The sequence below is a fragment of the Mustelus asterias genome, chromosome 15 (genome assembly GCF_964213995.1).
Source record: "Mustelus asterias chromosome 15, sMusAst1.hap1.1, whole genome shotgun sequence".
Taxonomy (NCBI): Eukaryota; Metazoa; Chordata; class Chondrichthyes; order Carcharhiniformes; family Triakidae; genus Mustelus; species Mustelus asterias.
This window is the reverse complement of record NC_135815.1, coordinates 25,190,143-25,207,041: the sequence shown is the minus strand read 5'-3', so window position 1 is coordinate 25,207,041 and position 16,899 is coordinate 25,190,143. Positions and strand designations below refer to the sequence as shown.

Sequence of the window (16,899 nt, the reverse complement as noted above, 5' to 3'; positions counted from 1 at the left end):
TGTGGGGGGTTATACAAGAGGGTGGCTCGATGGGGGGGCCATCTCGGGGGTCCGCGAGGGGACTCATCGGGAGGGTCCTGATGCCCCGTTGCCGGTGAGCTGTGTTGGTGTGGGGGATAGCAATGCTGCCGCTGATGGAGGGGCGGGGGGAGAGGAGGTCTCCCAGTTCAATAGGAGATTGTGCCATTTCCCCCTCCCCACCCCACAAAAGCACAAAGCTCCCAGTTGTCAGAAAAAAAGATTGTTGGAAGATTGCACCGGTTTGGAACACCCCCATTTTCAGACTTTTAGAATTTTTTGGGGAAGATTCTGCATTTTATTTTAAATCAAATTGGTGCTAGTTTATTTTGGTCTGATTGTGGAACAGCAAATGTTTCATATCTGGATTTCCTTTCCCAGAAAATCAATTTCAATTGATCTGACTGGAAGGAAGGATCTTTTTAATCATGGTGACTGTCTTTAAGTATTAGTCATTGATTTTTTTTTAGAGCAGTGCATTGATTAAAGAAAATTGCAGTGATGCGAAATGTCACAAGTTAAGAATAAAGGGGCTGCAAATGAGTGCAGAGTTGTCAGTCCGCAGTGTGCTAATATGAAGGAAGTTAGTGCTTGGTGTTTCTGTGTGTAGAATTTAATATTATAATGCTGTGGGTTTGTGGAGCTTTGATTTCACAGCTCAGTGAGCACAGATTCTGATTAGAGCAGGAACAGAGCTGAACACCCATCCCTAATTGCAATATTTGTGGAACTGTTTCCAGTGGTAAGAGTGTTTCTACAGTATGATATTTCTACTTGTGTCTGGAGTCGCTCGCTTAATTGTGGGGTGAATTTCATACATCCATATAGAACAGGAGACCATTCAGCACCTTCAAGATTAGTCCAAATGTCCAAAACAAGTGCCTTTTCAAGTATATATCTAATTCCTCCTTGAAAGTTGTTACTGAATCCACACTTTCAGACAGTACACTTCATAACAAAACTCTTCATAACAAAAAATCCTGATCTTCCCACTAGTTTTTTTGCTATTCAGTCATTGTGTCTCATCAACTTCAGGAAGCGTAATGGAGAACGTGCCCCCTGTCTACATCAATGGGGATGAAGCAGAAATGGTGAGAGCTTCAAGGTGTCCAGATCACCAACAACCTGTTCTGGTCCCTCCCATGCCGACACAATAGTTAAGAAAGCCCACCAACAGCTCTACTTTCCCAGCAGACTAAGGAAATTTGGCATGTCAGCTACGACTCTCTCCAACTTTTACAGATGCACTATAGAAAGCATTCTTTCTAGTTGTATCGCAGCTTGGTATGGCTCTTGCTCTGCCCAAGATCGCAAGAAACTACAAAAGGTCATGAATGTAGCCCATTCCATCATGCAAACCGGCCTCCCATCCATTGACTCCATCTACACTTCCTGCTGCCTTGGAAAAGCGGCCAGCATAATTAAGGACCCCACGCACCCTGGACGTGCTCTCTTCCTCCACCTTCTGTCAGGAAAAAGATACAAACGTCTGAGGTCATGTAGCAACCGACTCGAGAACAGTTTCTTCCCTGCTGCCATCAGACTTTTGAATGGACCTACCTCGCACTAAGTTGATCTTTCTCTACACCCTAGCTATGACTGTAACACTATATATTCTGCACCCTGTTCTTTCCTTCTCTATGAACGGTATACTTTGCCTGTATAGCGTGCAAGAAACAACACTTTTCACTGTATACGTGTAATCAAATCAATAGCAACCTGCCTGCTGCTGAATGCATTTCTCTTATTTATTTTGTTAAAATTCTTCAGAATTTTAATTCAGAGGAGACCAATTTCAGCTTCCCTGGTTTCTTCACAAACTGGAATCTCTTATCCCAGGTATCATTCAGGTAAATATCCTCTGAATCCTTTCCGAGGCCTTAACATCCTCTCGAAAGGATTGTTCACTGTTCCAGCTGAGGCCTAAAGGAGATTTATCACTGTCAGCAATATTAGAACAATGGCAAATGTTGGAATTTTGTTGATATGTGGTATCTCAATGTCGAACTCATATTTGCAATTCCGCCCATTTTCTTTGATTTCCAGTGAAAGACCATTAAAGACCACCAATACTAAAAACCCTGCCGAGGAGGAGGCAAGCAAGAAACAGTCATTTTGCAGTCATAACAAGCCCAACCTGTCTTTGCCCTGAGAGACGGGGTATTAAATGGCTTTGTGGGTTAATGTCCACTGCATCCAGTAACTGGCATGGTGATATAAATTTGGCATGAATCGCAGCTGCTTTAAGTAGTTGTGGGGGTTGGGAGAAAGGACGGCTTGGATTTCTTTTGGTCATGCTTAAGCCAACTTTACTTTGAAACTCATTGATAGTCATTTTCACACTCTCTCTTGCACACTTTCTCTCTTGCCCTTGTTACATCTTTTCATGCATGCCTATTTTCTTGTGCTGTTTCTGCCTTTCTATTATTCTCTGCACCCGAGTGTTTTCCTCCCCAACTCTGTGTCCCTTTCTCCTTCCATCACTGTATCTGCTTCTCAACATTGCTGTTTCCCCATGCGATGTCTTAGGCATTTGCCTACTGCATTCACATGATTTCTGATGCATTCACAGTTCCACTTTGTGTGGGTGGATGCCTTTTATGCGTTTTTGAATAATTCACTTTATATGCCCTACTTTCTTTACATGATTTCTTCTGGTGATGAGTGTTAGTCGAGATAACCATGTAAAGTAACCCGTTGATGCCAATGCCATTTGGCACCAAAGCTTTCCTTGAGAGGTGATTTTACCTCTAACCACCAAGTTCAGAATGGCTAGCATAAATTGTTGTTGTTGTTGGTGGCTATTTTGAATGCGGTTGCAGATAGGTCAGCTCCCCTTTGCAACCCAGGAAATGCACTTTATGGGAGTTATCAGAGGAAGTTATTCTCCCCGTGTTTGCGTGGGTTTCCTCCAGGTGCTCTGGTTTCCTCCCACAGTCCAGCGATGTGTGGGTTAGGTGGATAGGCCATGTTAAATTGCCACTTAGTGTCAGGGGAACTCGGGGTTGTGGGGATAGGGCCTGGGGTGGGATTGTGTTTGATGCAGACTCGATGGGCTGAATGGCCTCCTTCTGCACTGTAGGATTCTATCTATGAAGTTCAAGGCTACACCTAGCTTAGCAAAGTTAAGCATGGTTTCAGTTGAAGCGTTGCATACCCTGGGTGGAATGTAATGCCTCCACTGTGGCGGGTTTGGTGGAACCTGTCACCTTCCCACCCATGGACGGTCTTCATGCCCTACTGCCAATTGAGGCCCTTAAGTTGTCAATTAGTGCCCACTTAAGAGCATCATCCTGCCGGCAGGTCAGGATACTTGATCCTGGGAATGGTTTCCCTCTGGCCTGTCAAGTGCCCAAATGGTACTTAATTCAATGGGACTTCCCTGAAAGGTGACATGGGGCTCTCGACAAGGCCCCCATCCCCACCATTAAATACCACCCTATTTGTTGATTGGGTTTTGTGAATGCCTACATTATGATGAGCACTCTGAGATAAATTTTCCTCTGTGCAGTATATGTAATAAAATCATAGGGCAGATTTTTCAGGTAAGTGTTAACCTGTCAGGCCATCTAAAGATTCAGCTGGGAGCTTATCCCCATCAATACTGATTGTTCTGCAGCCAGCGGAGGTACGGTAGCACAGTGGTTAGCAATACTGCCTCACAGTGCCAAGGACCCGGGTTTGATTCTTAGCTTGGGTCACTGTCTGTGTGGAGTTTGCATATTCTCCCCGTGTCTGCGTGGGTTTCCTTCAGGTGCTCCGGTTTCCTCCCACAGTCCAAAGATGTGCGGGTTAGGTTTATTAGCTGTGCTAAATTGAACCTAGTGGCAGGGGGACTAGGAAATTAAATACGTGGGGTTACGGGAATAGGGCCTGGGTGGGATTGTGGTCGGTGCAGACTTGATGGGCCGAATGGCCTCCTGCACTGTAGGGATTGTATGATTTTATGTATTTAATGCCCCAAGGAGTTTTAATTGACTGGAGGCCGGATTCTCTCTCTGAAAAGGAAGTCAAGGAAGTCCCACTCAGACAGATGCCGGCTACTCTGATTGGCTGGGAACACTCTAGTCCCAGCAGAACCTGTAGCAGGACTGTGACTACAGGCTGTCTCCAGAGTCAAAGTCCAGAGTTCAGGATTGGGTAAGTGCAGGTAGTCTCATGACAGAGTGGAAGGGGAGGCCTGTGGCAGTGGGGAGAGAGGGGTGGTCTTGATGGAGAGGCCAGAGAGGGAGGCAGACCTTCTGGAAGGGTGCCTGGTTTGGAAAAGGAGGTCGTTGAGGGTGAGGCCCTCTCTTCCCACCTGAGACCCGAGCAGGGTGACTTCCCAGGCTATTCCATGCCCCAAAAATGAGTCTTGACAGGAGACTGCGCTTTAAGTAGTCATTATTACCCACTTAATGTCTTCAACTGGGGCAAGGGTGGGCAGGTTGGTCTGGGCCTTTACTGACCCTAGAGAAATGACCATGATTATGACATTTACTATTACACAGTCAACCATTGTTGCTGAAAAACCCTTTGGAACTTGGATTTCAAGTGGAACAAATTATAATGTTTGATTAGTCAGTTAATACAAAGTACAGTGTACTCCTTGGGGCATTAAATACATAAAATCATACAGCAGTAGTTTCCATATGTAAGAAAACTTGTATTTTGATGTATTTATGTTGCTGTTCCTCCCCAGGTTCTGTGTAATTGGGTGGGAACGTGTGCGGTAGCGAGCCTGTTGCTTTCCCAACTCCCTCCGATTGAGTCAGGGGTGGGCAAGGTCGAGGATGGCTTTCCTACCCGCACACCAGTTAAGATCCTTAAGTGAACAATTAATGGGCACTTGCATGTTGAACCCACTTCTAATTATGGAGACTGTCCACTGAAATGTTATTGCATTTGGAGGGGTGGGAACTCCTGACGGACTTCTCCCCCGAGAAAACATGCCAGTGCGAATCAGATCGCAATTTTCCCACTTTTACTCATTTTTGGAACAGTGGTGAATTTTGCACCGGTTCTGAGGGGAGAGGCTGAAATACCCCAATAAGCCCGGCTTCACAGAGATCGGGCGCCCCGATCTCTAATTGAAATTGAGGACCCCCCTCCCTCCCCCCAAGGACATCAGGGACAGCCCTCCCTTCACTGAAGGGATGTTTACCCACTACCCTCCCCAACAAAGATCGCCAGCATTTTTCATGACTCCTCCTCTCTCTCCTCCACCAAGCTGCCCCCCCCACCATGCCCCAGCCTCCTTGGCACTGTCAAACAACAAAGAAAATTACAGCACAGGAACAGGCCCTTCAGCCCTCCAAGCCTGCACCGACCATGCTGCCCGACTGTACTAAAACCCCCTCCCCTTCCGGGTACCATATCCCTCTATTCCCAGCCTATTCATGTATTTGTCCAGCCACCCCTTAAAACTCACTATTGTATCTGCTTCCACTACCTCTCCCGGCAGCGAGTTCCAGGCACCCACCACCCTCTGTGTTAAAAAAAAACCTTGCCTCGTACATCTCCTTTAAACCTTGTCCCTTGCACCTTAAACTTATGCCCCCTAGCAATTGACTCTTCCACCCTGGGGAAAAAAGCTTCTGACTATCCATTTTGTCCATGTCCCTCATAATCTTGTAGACTTCTATCAGGTCACCCTTCAACCTCCGTCGCTCCAGTGAGAACAAACCAAGTTTCTCCAACCTCTCCTCATAGATAATGCCCTCCATGCCAGGACACACCTGTCCTCAGGACCTGGCAGTGCCCACTTGGCAACTGGCATCCTGGGCACAGATGGGCAATGTCCAGCAATGTTCCTGACCATCGGGGACTTTAATGACCTCCAAGATGCCCCGAGATGTGGCCATCACTCCTGGTCTCCGTTTACTGAGACCAGTAGCGATTCTGGGTTCCCGCTGCACCCGAGGGTCGGAAAATCCCGGGAGCAGGGAAGATCTGGCCTCGAACGGACTCAGCATATTTAAATGCTCATTTAAATATGCTGATCTGGTTCCCGCTCTTACTGGCTGGGAACCAGATTATTTCTGGGAGTGGTGGGTGGGAAGATACCGATGAGGTTTTGTGCCATTGCAGAATGCGCTAAACCACTCACCCGCAATTCTCTGCTCCACTCTAACTTGTTTTATGCTGGGTGCGGCGTGGCCAGAAAATCATGGCCATAAAGTTTTCCCCCTCCTTGCTTATCAATTATACTGAAATCAGTGGACATATATAGAAAATCATTTGGACCGAATGTACAATTTCCCAGTCCTAAGACAAGACTTCAAAATTGAGGATATCTTACCTTTTCTCCTACAGTTTCTTTTTAATTCGCAGCTTGGTTTCATCCGATCACTATTCAAATCAGATCGATTTTCTTCACCTTGCACTCAAAATTTATGACCCTCCTGCAGTGCATAATTCGGCCCTTCAGCTTGTTCCCTCAACAAAATAATTCAGAACAGTGACAACTTCTACATTTATATCTTCTTAAAATAACTTTTTTTTCCCCCTCAATATTTGTGCAGGCAAATCGAGATGGTGTAATAAGTCGTGCGCCAGACCAGAGAGAGGATCGTAGCATCAGCTTCCAGAATGCCTCTGCCTTGTATGATCTCTTGAGCATAACGATGGGCAGAAGGGGACAGTATGAAATGCTCTCAGAAGTAAGCAATTAATTTTATTTTTGAAAAGGAGCATGAGGTTGGTGCATCCGTTGACTCAAATGCACAAATTTAGCCGTAAATTATACACAGATTGAGGGGGGAAAAAAAGTTAAGCACATGAATCATAGAATGGTTGGTGTAAAATGAGGTGTCTATTGAAAATTAGTCTTTATTAGTAATTGTGAAGGAGAATGTAATGAATTCAAACAGATGTACAGGAACATAAATACTACAGTTGAAGATATAATAATAGTGAGCTGAATGCTGGTAAGAACAGTTTGGATTGGATAAAAATAAAGTTAATTTTAGAGTGTAGACAAATTCTCTAAGCTCAGCCTGCTACAAATGATGTTCTTCCAATTTCCTGAGCAGCCAGTTACCCAAAATAGACATCCTGCAAGCACATTTTCATTTCTTAAGTTTCATCAAGGGTTTTATGGCTACATTTTCTTAATTTTCATCTATGCTTTAATTCCTTTTTATACATCCGGAAACCTTTGTTGTCTAAAGAAAGATGCTCTGAGGCTGGGGTGGCACGGTGGCACAGTGGTTAGCACTGCTGCCTCGCAGCACCAGGGACCCGTGTTCAATTCCAGCCTTGGGTCACTGTCTGTGTGGAGTTTGCACATTCTCCCTGTGTCTGCATGGGCTTCCTCTGGGAGCTCCAATTTCCTCCCACAGTCCAAAGATGTGTAGATTAGGTGGATTGGCCATGCTAAATTGCCTCTTAGTGTCCCAAGATATACAGATTAGGGGAACTAGCAGGGTACATATGTGGGATTACCGGGATAGGTCCTGGATAAAATGCTCTGTCAGAGAGTCAGTGCAGAATTGATGGGCTGAATGGCCTCTTTCTGCACTGTCGGCATTCTATGACTCTATGATTCTGGTTGTTGTGCTTAAGTCTTAGTGCCACATAAGAGCATATTTAGCCATTGTTTGATATTGAATTGAAATCTAATTTTATGTTCATGTTGCGGTTTATCATCTTTCATGACCTATTGGCAATTGTTGGGAGACCAGTGTTTTGTATAAATTGCATTTGAGATCTGAATTTAGTTCTTTCCAGCAATCAAATCTCACTTTGTATTTAATCATAGGTTTGTTTTAATATGGTAAACTGTCCTTTCGTTGTCAGTTGTTCTAGTTCAGTAGGGATAAGTTTAACGTTTAAAGGTTTTCAAAATCTCAAATGAAAGCCCAGCCTGCCTCAAACCCTCCCACTTCCAGATGCAGGATAGGGGAAAGGCAGCCAATCTGCTTTTGAGGACGAGAGCTGTTCATTTGAATATTATAACGATTGGTACAAGCCTCATATTTCATCTCTGTTCATGGTTTAATCCTGGCTGACTGGGTTTCACAGGCTTTGGGTTAACTTGGCAGCGAAAGGGAGACCTGGGAAGCTTTATGAAAAAGTGCTTTCATACTACAGCTTGTGGGCTAGGCCTCCTCCCTGCCATCAGACGCCTTCCCTCTACACTCATCGATGCAGCAGCAGGTTCCTCACCTTGGGTTCCTTCGGAGTGCTTCTTGACTGATAGGCAGCCAATCCTGTCAATCAGACAGCAAAGCCTGACAGTCCAGTTGACTTCAGGCATGGAACCTGATTAGGGCTAAAAAGTCAAAAATCCTCAACATGTGGGGAAATCCCAGACTTCCAAGTTCGCTGACTTAACCTTTTATTCCACAGTTCAAATGGGGGAGGGGGGGTGGGGGGAGGGGGGGCATGAGTGGCTGGACTTTCTTTTGTAATTCAACTCTAATCTCTTAGCGTAATCGTAAAGACTCACCAAATGTTTAAACCTATACCAATTCCCATTCTTACTTGAGGCAGGTATCAAACTTTGTTTCTGCAATGTAGATCCTTGCACAGCATTAAATTATTAAGCGTCTCAAAAATAGGGATTTAACTTGTTTCTTTGGTGTAAAGACCACAGGAATACCAATACCCAAGTGAATGACGGAGTGCATCTTGCAATGTTGCTACAAAACAGCGAAGAAGCCACAAAATGTTCTTAGGGTCACTTTGTTCTATTGGTGCTTTCTGGGTATCTATCAATCGCATTCCAATTGGTATATTATGTAAATTGCTATATGGCGTAGTTCTCATACTGTTGCCAAATATTACCATCGAGAATTAGCTGGAGGGAAATGTATGCTGTAAACCTCCGACCTTGTCCATGGCTGGGATTCTCCAGTGTCGCTACAGTGAATGGAGTTTTGGCTGAGCATCAAATTCTCCCATTCTCTCTGGGAGTGGGGCAGGCATGGACAAGATCGAGAATCCCATGATGTTGAAGGATTGGCGCAGACAGCTGAGCCCTTCTTAAATGTGTACCACTTTAATGTGTGTAGAGGCTGCAGAATTAAGAAACAAGATAAGACTATTGACCTGTGCAGTCTTAATCCTTTTGATCATGTACACCTTCCATTTATTATAATATTTGTCTTTTGTAATAGTTTATTTTGAGAGAGGCAGGGATTAGTATTGAGTAGCAAGTTAGCTTTATTTTTTTGAAAAATAGAGTGGAACAGTGCTGAGCTTTATGCAAGTTAGGAATATGTTATGTGGAGCACTGTCTGTCTGAAAGATGTTGCTAACATTTTTAGATGTGTGCTTGATGTGTGATTGACCAAGAAAATATCAAACAACAAACCATGTCATTATTTTTGATTTGACTTATTATTGTCACGTAAGAACATAAGAAATAGGAGCAGGAGTAGGCCATCTAGCCCCTCGAGCCTGCCCCGTCATTCAATAAGATCATGGCTGATCTGAAGTGGATCAGTTCCACTTACCCGCCTGATCCCTATAACCCCTAATTCCCTTACCGATCAGGAATCCATTTATCCGTGATTTAAACATATTCAGCGAGGTAGCCTCCACCACTTCGGTGGGCAGAGAATTCCAGAGATTCACCACCCTCTGAGAGAAGAAGTTCCTCCTCAACTCTGTCCGAAACTGACCCCCCTTTTATTTTGAGGCTGTGCCCTCTAGTTCTAGCTTCCTTTCTAAGTGGAAAGAATCTCTCCACCTCTACCCTATCCAGCCCCTTCATTATCTTATAGGTCTCTATAAGATACCCCCTCAGCCTTCTAAATTCCAACGAGTACAAACCCAATCTCCTGATAATCAACACCCCTCATCTCTGGTATCAACCTGGTGAACCTTCTCTGCACTCCCTCCAAGGCCAATATATCCTTCTGCAAATAAGGGGACCAATACTACACACAGTATTCCAGCTGCGGCCTCACCAATGCCCTGTACAAATGCAGCAAGACATCTCTGCTTTTATATTCTATCCCCTTTGCGATATAGGCCAACATCCCATTTGCCGCCTTGATCACCTGTTGCACCTGCAGACTGGGTTTTTGCGTCTCATGCACAAGGACCCCCAGGTCCCTCTGCACAGCAGCATGTTGTAATTTCTTTCCATTTAGATAATAATCCAATTTGCTATTATTTCTTCCAAAGTGAATAACCTCGCATTTGTTAACGTTTTACTCCATCTGCCAGATCCTCGCCCACTCACTCAGCCTGTCCAAATCTCTCTGCAGACCTTCTACGCCCTCCACACGATTCACTTTTCCACTTATCTTTGTGTCGTCTGCAAACTTTGTTACCCTACACTCAGTCCCCTCCTCCAGATCGTCTATATAAATGGTAAATAGTTGAGGCCCTAGTACCGATCCCTGCGGCACGCCACTAGTTACCATCTGCCAACCAGAAAAGCACCCATTTATTCCGACTCTCTGCTTCCTGTCGGATAGCCAATGCCCAATCACGCTAACACCCTACCCCCAACTCCGTGTGACCCAATCTTCTTCAGCAACCTTTTGTGAGGCACCTTATCAAACGCCTTTTGGAAATCCAAAAACACCACACCCACTGGTTCCCCTCCGTGAACCGCACTAGTCACATCTTCATAAAAATCCAACAAGTTTGTCAAGCACGACTTTCCCCTCATGAATCCATGCTGCGTCTGCTTAATCGAACCATTCTTATCCAGATGGCCTGCTATTTCTTCTTTAATGATGGATTCCAGCATTTTCCCAACTACAGACGTTAAGCTAACCGGCTTGTAGTTACCCGCCTTTTGTCTATTTCCCTTTTTAAACAGCGGCGTAACATTAGCCGTTTTCCAATCTGCTGGCACTACCCCAGAATCCAACGAATTTTGATAAATAACCACTAACGCATCCGCTATTACCTCTGACATTTCTTTCAGTACCCTGGGATGCATTCCATCCGGGCCTGGGGACTTGTCCACCTTCAGTCCCGTTAGTCTACCAAGCACTGCCTCCCTGGTAACATTAATTGTATTGAGTACCTCTCCTTCTACCAACCCTCTATCGTTAATATTCGGTAAACTATTTGTGTCTTCCACCGTGAGGACCGACACAAAAAACTTATTTAAAGTTTCAGCCATTTCCTCATTTCCCACTATTAAATCCCCTCTCTCGTCCTCCAAGGGTCCAACATTCACTCTTGCCACTCTATTCCTTTTTATATATTTGTAGAAGCTTTTACTATCATTTTAGAGCTAGCCTAGCTTCATAACCTATCTTTCCTTTCTTTATCGCTTTCTTAGTCGTTCTTTGTTGTTTCTTAAAGTTTTCCCAATCTTCCGATTCGCCACTATTTTTGGCCATTCTGTACGCATCGGTCTTTAATTTAATACTCTCCTTAATTATCCACGGCTGGTTATCCCTTTTCTTACAACCCTTCTTTATCACCGGAATATATTGTTGCTGAGTACTGAAAAGGATCTCCTTTAACGTGTATTGGGAAACAGTGAAAAGTATTGTTTCTTGCATGCTATATAGACAAAACATACCGCTCATCGAGTACATGGGGAGAAGGAAAGGAGAGGATGCAGAATATAGTGTTCTAATCATAGGTCGGGTGTAGAGAAAGATCAACTTAATATAAGTTAGAAGCAAAATATTGCAGATGCAGGAATCTGAAACAAAAACAGAAAATGCTGGAAAATCTCAGCAGGTCTGACAGCATCAGTGGAGAGAGAGTAGAGCCAATATTTCGAGTCTGGATGAGTGAAGGAAAAGACAACAACATCATGCCAAAATATGGGCATTTCTGTTGTGGATGAATACCCACTAAGACTTGTATCAAATAGGTGCAGACTCATTTGACTTAGTACTTTAATAGAACACTAACCATGGCTGTTCCATCCTCCAAAATACCTTGCATCTTTTCCCCTTCTGACTCTTGTACAACTCGTCACTTAAAAGCAAGTCTTAGAAAAAAACAGTGACGTGTAACAAATCATTTCTCAATGTAGTTTTTCCTTGTGGTAAAGTATCTTGTTTCAAATTTGAATTTGTCCCAGTAATGCTCGATTGCAGCTATCAGAGGAATGTATTGCAGATAGTTGAGTGCAAGTCAGGTGGTTGCTTAGGAACCAACATGTGCGAGTAGTTTCTTTAATCGCCAGTAAACTTGGGTGACCCAAATAGCTGATTTTCCAAACCTGATGTTTCGTGTCTTCAATTATCATTTTGCCCTTCGTTGTTTGGCTTGGTCGCAGTTCTTAGCAGCAACAATAGAGCAGCCATGCCGTAACACGACATCCAGCTGACACTTAAATTGTCAAACATGTAGTACATCTTCAACCTAATCCCTTGCTAGCCACGTGTTGACAGGAAACTATTTCCTGAATTTGCAGGGCGGGGGAGGGAAAACCATGTTAATAATGAATCAAGTGATGGTTTTCAAAGCTAGCCTGTTTGTAAGTGACCAAAAAGATTGTTATGCATAGTTATTAAAAAATGATTAATTTCTTAAACATTAAGGACCATCGCATCTCTACTTTAACCATAAAATTATACCGAATTGACAGCACAGAAGTAGGCCATTCGTACAACTGGTCCACGTTGCTGTTATGTTTCACTCCTCCCACTCTCATCAGCTAACCCAATCTGTATATCCTTCCATTCCCTTCTCCCTTACTTAGCTAGTTTCCCGATAAAGTTAACTATACTTTTCATCTCAACTACTCTGTCTGGTAGCACGTTCCACACTGTAGCCACTTTCCAGGTGAAGATATTTCTCCAGAATTCTTTATTAGATTTATTAATTGGCACAGTGTTTAGCACTGCTGCCTCACAGAGCCAGGGACTCGGGTTCGATTCCCGGCTTGGGTCACCGTCTGTGCGGAGTCTGCATTGTCGGCATGGGTTTCCTTCGGGTGCTCCAGTTTCCTCCCACAGTCCAAAAGACGTGCTGGTTAGGTGCATTAGCCATGCTAAATGCTCCCTCAGTGTACCCGAACACGCGCCAGAGTGTGGCGACCAGGGGATTTTCACAGTAATTTCATTGCAGTGTTAATGTAAGCCTACTTGTGACACTAATAAATTAATTTAACTAATCACTACGATATTAACAAGGTGGGTTTTATTTCCTGCAAGCTGGAATTCCGCCTCAGGCAAGGGTTGGGAAGGGAGACAAATGCATAACCCAGGGTGCGCTCAACCCCCAGGAGAAGTTAAGTTTTAGTGGGGGGTGGGGAAGATACTCCTCCTCTTGACCCAGAAGCAGTGCTTTAAGTCTACTTGCCATTTTCCTGAAGCTATCCTCACCTCTCTTGAGCTGGCAGGGTTCCCAGCCTTATAATTGAATCGCAAAACATTGACTGTCTGCTTTCTTTTCTGCCTCCGTTAAACTTGGAGCTAAGTGGGTTAGGACCTCGTTTGCGATTTAAATTTTTTTCTCACATCTCAGTTCTGCTCAACCCTTAAGCTTCCACTTAAATGCATCTCTGCTATTTGTCTGAATTACTCTGCGTGGTAGTAAGATTCACGTCATAACCACTTTCGGGGTAAAGACGTTTCTCTAGAATTCCTTAACTGATTTATTTCATTGATTTGATTTAAAGAAACTGATGATGAAATGGAGAACAGAATAATAGAATATGAACATAAACTAGCAGATACAAATGGATTGTATAAGCTTCTATAGTTATGTAAAAAGGAAACTGCTAGCTAAGACAAATGTGGGTCCGTTGCAGGCAGAGTCAGGAGAACTTATAATGGAGAATCGACACACGGAAACATAGAAAATAGGAGGAGCAGGCCATTCGGCTCTTCAAGCCTGCTCTGCAATGCATTATGGTCATGGCAGATCATCAAAATCAATATCCTGATTTCCCCCCCATATCCTTTGATTCCTTTAGCCCCAAGAACTATGTCCAATTTCTTGAAATCTCACAATGTTTTGGCCTCAACTATTTTCTGTGCTAGTGAATTCCACAGATTCACCACTCTCTGGAGGAAAAGATTTCTCCACACCTCAGTCCTAAATGGTTTACCCTCAAGCTTTGACCTCTAGTTCTGCACTCCTCCACCACCAGGAACATTCTTTCTGAATTTACCTTGTTAGAATTTTATAAGTTTCTCTGAGATCCCTTTTCAATCTTCTAAACTCCAATGAATATTATCCTAGCTGTCTTAGTCTTTCCTCATATGACAGACCCGCCATCCCAGGTAAACCTTCACTGTACTCCCTCTGTAGCAAGGACATCCTTCCTCAGTTAAGGACAACAAAACTGCACGCAGTAATCCAGGTGTGGCAGAAAAATGGCAGAGAAGCTAAATGAATACTTTGGGCAGGATTCTACGACCTTGCTCGTCCGAAACCGTAAAATTCTGCCCGAGGTCAACGGACCTTTCCATGGTCCGCCCCTCGCCCTCTCCAATTTTGGTTGTTTTTTCTGTTGGGGCCTAGGCCCAAGGCCTACATCATTTACCTGGCAGTTTCCGAGGCGGCAGACCTACAGAAGAGCAGCCCAGCATGGCAGAGTATAAATCGGGGCCAAGGCTCGAGGCCTACATCATTCCCCTGGGAGTTGGAGAAAAGGACCAGTCAGTTGCTTGGAACCAGCCCCTGCTGAGTTCGAAAGAAGAGTGAAAAAAAGAGAGACATCACAGCACAGAAGCAATTTGTTGGGGAAGTAGCTAGCTGTTTGTTAAGTATCTGGTGAATACCTAATAAGTGTTTTAAGATTTATTCTATTCCCAAGGTTTAAAATTGTATTGAAACTGGGCTTTTGGTAAAGTTTATTAAGTTCGGGCCAAGTAAACAAATGTAAAACAAAATTAAGCATAAGAGAAGTAAATTGAAGCCATGGTAGGACAGCTCAGTCCTGTGGAATGTTTTCTTGTAATATGTGGGAAGCCGTGGACGCTACACGTGTCCTAAACAAGCATATATGCAGGAAGTATCACCAGCTGCAGGAATTTGAGCACGAGGTTTCGGAGCTTGAGCAGTGGCTGGGGTGGTAGCTGTTTGGGAAATTTGGTAGCTTTCCTGGCTTGGAAATGACCACAATCTTGGATTGGCGCCAGATGTTTGGAATAGTGCCGTTTTCTAGATGTTGGTAAACAGCTTTCCTAGCTAGTTCCTTCCCGATGATTGGATGTTCTTCGGGAATTCTGGGTAAATTCCATCAATTCCGGCTGCTGTGCCTGATTTGGTTGCTGTCAGGGTTTTGTCCACATCCTTTTGTGGGTAAGGGGTGGCCTGTTCTGGTTCAATCATGAGAGACTGCATCAGGACTGTTTTTTACTGTCTGCTTATCTTCCTGGCAGGCCAGTATCTTTGGGGTTTATGGGCGATATTATCATTTTGCTGATACCCTTTAACACATTCTGCCATTTTTTTCTCCAGGTGAGGTCACATGCTCAGTTTTCCCTCAGCAGCCATATTTACTCCTTGGCATCTTTCTTAGTTTATTGGATATCTTTCTCCGGTCTGTAACTTTTTTCAAGGGCTCTTTTTGAGGAAAAAAAGCTGCCTAGCTTCATATTCTTGAGGACTATAGACTTTTGGGGGCTACTTTGCTGTTTTCTGTGGCTCATTTTCGCAAATTACTTCATTAGGTGATGCCAATTTACACTCCGCAAGCTCCCACAAGCAGAAAATTGATAATGACCAGATATTCTGTTTTGGATGTTGCTCCCCTGAGTGGGATGGTGAAGAGGGAGGGAATAAATTTGGAGGGAACCTGATGATGCCAAATGCCTTTTCATCTATATTTAATCCCATTTTTGGTTTATGGGAGAGATACTCCCCTATCCCTCTGTTGCCTTGAAGGCTACCACATGGAACAATAATTGGATGGCCTTAAACCCAGTTCCCATTGGGCTTGGTGTCCACCGGGCTTACAAATATGGCCCCAGGTTGCCAACCTCCATCTGACAAGCCATATAAATGGCTGGTGTGCAAAATTGGAAGGTCATCTTGTACCAATAGATAGTCATCTTAATTAGGTGTAAGGTGGCCCCAACTCCACTACCTAAAACTTTGTTTATTGATGGATAGTTTTTCCTGTCCTTGGTCCATTCTACAGGTTATTCATGGCCACAGAAAGCATTAGTGATGTGAATGATTTTTCAATGGCTATTCAAGCATTGGCAAAATGCTGTGAAACACCTCTGTATTTCAGAAGTAATCGAAGCAATATCTCTGGCAGATATCCCAGTGTTGTAGCATCCCAGATGACCTCCATCATGCCTGCCACACTGCATCCCAGAAGCACACCACCTCCTGTGTTCACATTTGGCTTGCTCCTTCTACAGTTGAGAAGAGAAACTTTCAAAACGGAAGGCTGCACCTTCCAAGGGAGTCATTTGGCCAGTAATGGGAAGAGAAGCTAATCCCACACCATCTCCCCAAGCTGCTTTTCAACAGGTGACACAACAACGAAGCGTTGCCCTGGAGATGAGACCTGAAGGCCGAGTAGCCAGACCCAACTTTCCTAATAATCTCTGTTTGCCTCAGGGTTGGGGTAGCAAAATCCCTTTCCTAAGAACTCCCTCACCTCGAAGTGCCAGGCCTGAATGCTGCACTTGACCTTTACGTGCCATATGCAACTTACACAGAAGATTGATTGGTGTATTAAATCAAAATTGAAGTTCATGGAACCAAGGTGGTTTGAGAAGTAGAAAAAATATAATGGAGCTACATGTATCACAGTGAAAACATAACCTGACTGATCTGTACTCAGCGCCTCGTTAATGTGTTTCCTGCTGCCTCTTCCTTCTGATCGTCCAGTTGCTAGCCAAAGTAATTGGAAATGCCGTAGCCACCAGTCTCAGACATGGTGGCAACGGGACAGGCTATAATTGCCCCTTCACGTCGAATCACAAGTTCCTTCCCTCCCGCTCTTGCTGATCCTCCAATCGTAGATTCTGTTTCTAGAGGCGCAACAAGAGCAGTGGG

The 16,899-nt window shown here is 44.2% G+C and overlaps 1 protein-coding gene across 1 annotated transcript in view; it reads left to right on the top strand.

The window, feature by feature from the left end:
* LOC144504409 (tetratricopeptide repeat protein 7A-like) overlaps positions 1-16,899 on the top strand; it is a 272,644-nt gene that overhangs the window by 74,468 nt on the left and 181,277 nt on the right. The window contains exon 9 of the mRNA XM_078229665.1: positions 6,522-6,659. Within this exon, the coding sequence (XP_078085791.1) occupies positions 6,522-6,659 (138 nt within the window). The remainder of the gene's footprint in view (positions 1-6,521; positions 6,660-16,899) is intronic.